Source organism: Salvelinus fontinalis, chromosome 1 (genome assembly GCF_029448725.1).
Source record: "Salvelinus fontinalis isolate EN_2023a chromosome 1, ASM2944872v1, whole genome shotgun sequence".
Lineage (NCBI taxonomy): Eukaryota > Metazoa > Chordata > Actinopteri > Salmoniformes > Salmonidae > Salvelinus > Salvelinus fontinalis.
The window spans coordinates 62,508,559-62,515,874 of record NC_074665.1 but is presented as its reverse complement, the minus strand read 5'-3'; the positions used below and the strand labels follow the sequence as shown (position 1 = coordinate 62,515,874).

Below are 7,316 nucleotides of genomic sequence, written 5' to 3'. Positions count from 1 at the left end.
AATCCAGTCAGATCCAGTCTGATCCAGACCCAAACTCAGAGAGGCGGGGGAGCGGGCCTTAGCGGGCTCTCGGACGACAGCAGTACGGTGGCAGTAGTTGGAATGTTCAATGTTCCAGAATGTTCTAAAATATTCCAGAGAAACGGCGGCGCTACACACTGATCCATGATGGTTTAGCCCATGATTTACAGGAAGTAAAACAAATAAACCAAACAAACAAGCTAACACACTAAGCAACAAACAAACAGCTCAACAGAAACACTGAAACCTCTGGAGCCGAGTGAGATCCTCTGTCACAGTCCTGTTCCCCCAGAGGGGGATATATGTGTGTGTGTGTGTGTGTGTGTGTGTGTGTGTGTGTGTGTGTGTGTGTGTGTGTGTGTGTGTGTGTGTGTGTGTGTGTGTGTGTGTGTGTGTGTGTGTGTGTGTGTGTGTGTGTGTGTGTGTGTGTGTGTGTGTGTGTGTGTGTGTGTGTGTGTGTGTGTGTGTGTGTGTGTGTGTGTGTGTGTGTGAGGGGTCAATTGGCCCAGTGAAGGAGGTCTAGTCCTGGGAGAGGGGAGGGGACTGGTCCATACTGTTTCAGACTGTGTGGAGATGGGGGCAGGGTGAAGGTGGGTCACTCACACCTTAGTACAACCCCCATACTATAGTCTTATGCATGTCTGTGTGTTTTTTACTCGGTTTGCTCGTGTTTGTGTGTGTATATGTTGGTCAGCCAGAGTGTGCCTGTGTATTAGTATATGTAAAATGGTGTGGGCGCTTCAGTAATATGTTGGTCAGACATGTAGCACTTCCATACTGTAGTCCTCTGTCTCTGTGTACTGGGAGGAGTTTGTGTCAGACTGGGTGAGGGCCAGAGCCTCCTTGTGCTCCAAACTGGGCTCCATGAGGGGCAGTTTCTCGAACACTTGTTTTTTACACATCTCTGGGCGGTTCTGGACGTAGATCACCCGGTTGTAGGCCTTGAGTCTCCTCCACAGCTGGATGTAGACTTTACACTGGACATACATGAAGACCAGGCCACCCGTGAAGCCGATGGCTACCACCACCAGCTTGGTCCAGAATGGCCACTCCAGGATACCTGGGGTTAGAGTCAGAAGAGCGAGAGCGAGAAGAAAGAAAGAGGGAGGGAGAGTGAGAGAGAGACATGTAAAATACATTGCCAACAGTCACAAATATTTATATGCTTATCTAGGATGCAGATGCTACAAGAGATGGAGGGTGAAATAATTGGATCAGTTCTACCATGAGGAGGAGAGTAGGGTAAAGAAAGGGAGGGTATTGTACTGTAGGAAGGAGGAACAGGAACTAGGCTCTATCTCAATTCCTCTTTCTGCAATTCCTTGCGTCCTATCTCCTCACCTCCTTCCCAAACAGATTGGAGAAGAAGGTCCAAGGTCCCTCCACTCTGGCCTTCTCCAATGCGTTTTAAAAACATTTTACATTTTAGTAGGCACTCTTATCCAGAGCAACTTACAGTTAGTGCATTCATCTTAAGGTAGCTAGGTAAGACAACCACATATCACAGTCATAGTACAGTAAGTACAACTTTTCTGGGGGGGGGGGGCAAAGAGGGAGGATGACAGGAATCAAGGTAAGATTCAATTAGAAAAAGCCCTATACACCAAAGCCCAGTCTCACAGGAAATTACATAAAACATGGTTAACGGTCAAAGGTGAAAAGTTTACCTGGGATTCTTCCGGCTGCATGGGTGAAGAGATTGCCATTACAATGTATTACCAGTGATAGACAGAGAGGGTGGAGAGTTTATAACTCAGTTTATCATGCACTTATACTGCTTATTCACTTACACTGGTGAAAAGAGGGTGGGGCTCTATCCCCTCCCCCGACTCCTCTCTCTAGAGTACAATAACAGCTTAAAGGGGAGCTGAACTTCCTGATTTAGCCTTGGTTTCAATTCTCCTCATTAGGAAATGCGACTGAGATGGAGATTTTTTGGAGGCGTGCTTTGATGTGGGTGTCTCTTGTGTATGTGTTCGAACGTGGGGAGCGTTTTGTCTTTTTACTCTGCCAAAACAGTGCACAGTTACAGCCACTCACCCTTCTAGACAACTTGAAACAGTCTAACCAGGTCTTGTGTCTGGAAGTAGCCAAGACTACCAATCAAGATAGGCAACGTCTTTCGCCAATTAGCTTCATCCGGATAGCCTATCTATGGGGCTAGTTAGGGACCGTCAATACATTTCACAATGTAAATGGATCAATATTTTCATGTTGCACACCTTTAAGTTGTTTTATTAAATGCTTTCAATATTTGTATATGCATTTCTACAATTTAGAGTTGGTTTGAGGTTAATTAATTGAAATTTGGAGCTATTGACATTTAAAAATATTGTCCCATGTATATTGTGTAATTTACTGATGTTCCCTAACTAGCTCCATAGGGATATCGAATTTCAGACAATTTTGACCATGGGCATTACTATCAGGTCGCGTGCAGATGCTCTAAGAATTGATGATTACTTGGATGATGCCAGCTGTGGACATGTGGGCAGGATTGAAATAAACCAAATTCAAGGAAAACTGTTACGATACCCTTCATTCAGTGACATACCATTTTTTCCTAATTATCTCGCAAATCTCTGTTTTGAATGAGACTAACTTTATGACCAAAAGTATCATAGTTTGTATATTTCACACTAGAATACATGTTTCTGACTAATATCATAGGCTGTTTTCTACCCGAAGAAGTTGTTAATTGCCTTCAGTTGCTCTTTACCAGACCCAGAAAAACAGTTCTAATTGTCACCATGCTGAGAGTGCTGTCTACCAAGTGACTTGATGTAATAAGAGAGAGATAAAGAGAGAGATACAGTGGGTACTTACTCGTTATTACAAATAAATATCACAAACACTGACTTTAGATTTATAATGATCCTCACAACATGTCAATCTGCGCGAACGGGCCTGACCCGAGAGTAGGGAAAGGGGATACCTAGTCAGTTGTACAACTGAAATGTGTCTTCCACATTTAACCCAACCCTTCTGAATCAGCGCGGGGGGCTGTCTTAACTGACAACTACGTCACAGTGTGTGTGTCACGTTGTACTGTACTAGAGTTGTGTGTTGTGGTGCTTTGGCATGTTATGACTGTATTGAGTGAGGGGTGTAATGAGGTTTTTGCCATGCAGTGAAAGTATTTAAGGGTGTGCAGTGTCCACTCTGAGGGGTGTTGTGATGGTTTTGGTGCCTGTGATGACCTGCTCTGATCTCGTCTGCAGTGCGGTCAATGAGCACGTAGAGGGACCACACCACGCAAGTTATGGCGATGACATGGAACGTCACAGAACACATGATCTTCCTCCTCTCACTAGACGTCATCTGGAGCTTCTCCCACTGAGAGAAAGAGATGAGGGAGGGAGGGAGGGAGGGAGGGAGGGAGAAAAAACGAAAGCGTTTAAGTCAGATACACACACTTAAATACTCCATTGTGTTCTCTCGGACAGGGTTTGGGCGATTGACCATCAATGGACTATGAGCAGTCTGGCAGAAAGTGCTCGCATGCCTCTCTTCACAAGCTGCTTAAATGAGTGCTAAATATTTGATGGCCATCATTCTGTCCGTGTTATGTGGATCATTCAGTTACACACTGATGCTGGTTAACTATTTATCAGCTGTCCAGTACTACTCAACCTCTTACAGATCCAACACACGGGACTGTTTCTTTATTGATCCATGAAACCCATTGAAATCAATGTTCAAAGTCAAATACATGACGAAAGGTTTTGCTACATTATACCTCCTGAATATCAGATGCAATCTCTCAATAACCTTCATAGATGTCAACATGCTTTGAAATGATTTATGACAAACATGAAATGAATGTAGACAATTTATTGGCATTGATTTGAGGAAAGGGAGAGATGAGAGTGGAGGAGAGGAGAGGTATGACAGAATATAGAATGGGGAGAGGACAAATTAGAGAATAGGAAGAAGAGGAGCAGGGAGGGAAAGTGGACTTCTCTTCCTATCCACTGTTCCTTGGCAGAAAGGAGGTATAGATCTGTCTTCCTTGGCGATAGATCCCAGTGTGCCAGTCCTATAAACCAATATCCTGGCACCATGACTTCCTGAATAATGCAACATTTACAGAGGAACAGAGGTAGATAATAAAGACACTTCATCCTGATGGAGAGGAGAGGAGGAAGAGGAGGAGGGGGAGAGAGGAGAGAGAGGTCAAGGAGGAGGGAGAGAGAGGAGGAGGAAGAGGAGGAGGAGGGAGAGAGAGGAGGAGGAGGAGGAGGCAGAGGGAGAGAGAGAAGGCAGAGGGAGAGAGAGGACGAGGAGGGAGGATGAGGCGTAATGAGAGAGGACGAGGAGGGAGGATGAGGCGTAATGAGGATTTGGCCTGGTTTCCATGGTATTGTACTGAATTAACCCAGGATCTAAATTAACCCGGGGGGGGGGGGGACGGGGACGATAACTATTAACAGAATTTAAGTGCTTTTGTTCAGTTTATCATTTTAATTAAAATGTTGAATCTGCAAGCGTTAAAGATTGATAAATGCCTTAAATAAGACTGTATCATGTCAAAATCACTCGAAACCGAAAAGCCGAAAACCCAATGTCACGCTACTCTTATCAGTATTAGATAAATAAAACAGCTTTCTGTCTTCTCAGTGTCTTCGAGTGGGATTCACATCTGCATGTTCTGGTCACAGTCATCTCTGGGAGTGTAGACTAGAACAGAATGAGTGTAGTATGTGCACACACACACACACACACCCCCTCACCCCCACAAACACACACACACCTTCAGTCTCACCTTGCGAAGGGGTTTGAGCTTGGTCTCCATGATGAACTGGTACTTGCAGAGTTCACAGCAGCGTGTGTCCGAGGACTTGATCCACTGCTGCAGGCACGCCTGGTGGACAAAGCGTAGGCTGCCCGTACAGTTGCACGGTGTTATCAGTGGGCTGTCATCGTCTCCTTCGCAGTGACAGATCCTACAGAGAGAGACACAGACACAGATTAGTAGACCATAGCAGATATTCAGACAACAGACAGTCTCTAGACAGTTACTGACACAGAGTTAACACACTCTCAGTGACCCTAGAGGAGTATACAGACAGGACTCCAGAGGCAGAATACAGCCCAGACAGAGACACAACTCAGTGATGTTACCAGGAAATGTAGATATCAGAGTCTATATCAGACACAGACAGACATACTGATCACATCTGAACTAATAACACAACCCCAACACAGAGACTGTCCCCAAGAGGAAACTCAATAATGACAAACTAATGTAATTATTCCCAAATCAACTTCACAGTCATGAATCATTTGCTGTTTTCTGAGAGACATGGGTGGGAGGTGTCATAATACCCATAAAACTGGAAATTGGAAATGGTTCCAATAATTTCCCCACCATAAACTTTTCCCATAGGGGATTTTAGAAACACTTAAAATAAGGGCTGTGTTTTGTGTAGTCTTACCCTGGCGTAACATTTTCATAACCATGTAAATCTCTCTCGGACAAGGTGACTTCTAAAATCCCCTATGGGAAAAATGAATGGTGGAAAAACGATTGGAACCATTTCCCTGTTTGACCGCTAGGTTTTATGGGTATTATGACTCATACTGTGGTACTCATCCCTAGGGAAGGCCTAGAATGACATGTATAGTTTGTTACAGTTTGGCTTACAAACACGACAACTTAAAGGTCTTTTACATCAGCAGCATTCAGCGTTGAGGGGCATGAGATCACTATAGTGACTCTGCGCACACACACGCCACTCTATTGAGAATTCTGAGCAACCTCCCTAATAATAAATAATATAAAACGAGAGCAGGAGCACAAGACGATTGAAATTTCGGGCAAATGTGGCCTTTGTCAGAACACTGACCTTGCCCTCTAACAGAGCTGAGCCGAGACAGAGATGAATCCTCAATGAGCCTGCTTCACAACACAAGGCTCCAAAAAGGCCTGGCTGATTTGAAATAGGAAAATATGAGGTGGTTTTATGTAAAATAGAATAGGATTGCATTGAGTAAAGGGAGCTATGGGACAAAGTGGTTTTACGTAAAACAGAATAGGATTGTGTTGAGTAAAGGTAGCTATGGGACAAAGTGGTTTTACGTAAAACAGAATAGGATTGTGTTGAGTAAAGGTAGCTATGGGACAAAGTGGTTTTACGTAAAACAGAATAGGATTGTGTTGAGTAAAGGTAGCTATGGGACAAAGTGGTTTTACGTAAAACAGAATAGGATTGTGTTGAGTAAAGGTAGCTATGGGACAAAGTGGTTTTACGTAAAACAGAATAGGATTGTGTTGAGTAAAGGTAGCTATGGGACAAAGTGGTTTTACGTAAAACAGAATAGGATTGTGTTGAGTAAAGGTAGCTATGGGACAAAGTGGTTTTACGTAAAACAGAATAGGATTGTGTTGAGTAAAGGTAGCTATGGGACAAAGTGGTTTTACGTAAAACAGAATAGGATTGTGTTGAGTAAAGGTAGCTATGGGACAAAGTGGTTTTACGTAAAACAGAATAGGATTGTGTTGAGTAAAGGTAGCTATGGGACAAAGTGGTTTTACGTAAAACAGAATAGGATTGTGTTGAGTAAAGGTAGCTATGGGACAAAGTGGTTTTACGTAAAACAGAATAGGATTGTGTTGAGTAAAGGTAGCTATGGGACAAAGTGGTTTTACGTAAAACAGAATAGGATTGTGTTGAGTAAAGGTAGCTATGGGACAAAGTGGTTTTAAGTAAAACAGAATAGGATTGTGTTGAGTAAAGGCAGCTATGGGACGAAGTGGTTTTACGTAAAACAGAATAGGATTGTGTTGAGTAAAGGTAGCTATGGGACAAAGTGGTTTTACGTAAAACAGAATAGGATTGTGTTGAGTAAAGGTAGCTATGGGACAAAGTGGTTTTACGTAAAACAGAATAGGATTGTGTTGAGTAAAGGTAGCTATGGGACAAAGTGGTTTTACGTAAAACAGAATAGGATTGTGTTGAGTAAAGGCAGCTATGTGATAAAGTGGTTTTACGTAAAACAGAATAGGATTGTGTTGAGTAAAGGCAGCTATGGGATAAAGTGGTTTTACGTAAAACAGAATAGGATTGCGTTGAGTAAAGGCAGCTATGGGATAAAGTGGTTTTACGTAAAACAGAATAGGATTGCGTTGAGTAAAGGCAGCTATGGGATAAAGTGGTTTTACGTAAAACAGAATAGGATTATGTTGAGTAAAGGTAGCTATGGGACAAAGTGGTTTTACGTAAAACAGAATAGGATTGTGTTGAGTAAAGGGAGCTATGGGATAAAGTGGTTTTACGTAAAACAGAATAGGA

At 43.1% G+C, this 7,316-nt stretch overlaps 1 protein-coding gene across 6 annotated transcripts in view; it reads right to left on the bottom strand.

Annotated features, from left to right (window-relative positions):
• Window positions 1-447: 447 nt before the first annotated feature.
• LOC129859393 (E3 ubiquitin-protein ligase MARCHF8-like) overlaps window positions 448-7,316 on the bottom strand; it is a 129,586-nt gene continuing 122,717 nt past the window's right edge. For 5 of the 6 annotated variants that reach the window (XM_055929132.1, XM_055929142.1, XM_055929152.1 and 2 more), the window contains 4 exons: window positions 4,787-4,967; window positions 3,222-3,357; window positions 1,689-1,703; window positions 448-1,081 (listed from right to left, as the gene is read on the bottom strand). In XM_055929132.1, the coding sequence (XP_055785107.1) occupies window positions 777-1,081; window positions 1,689-1,703; window positions 3,222-3,357; window positions 4,787-4,967 (637 nt within the window). In that variant the 3' untranslated portion in view covers window positions 448-776. The remainder of the gene's footprint in view (window positions 1,082-1,688; window positions 1,704-3,221; window positions 3,358-4,786; window positions 4,968-7,316) is intronic. The other variant, XM_055929169.1, reaches the window with a different exon arrangement.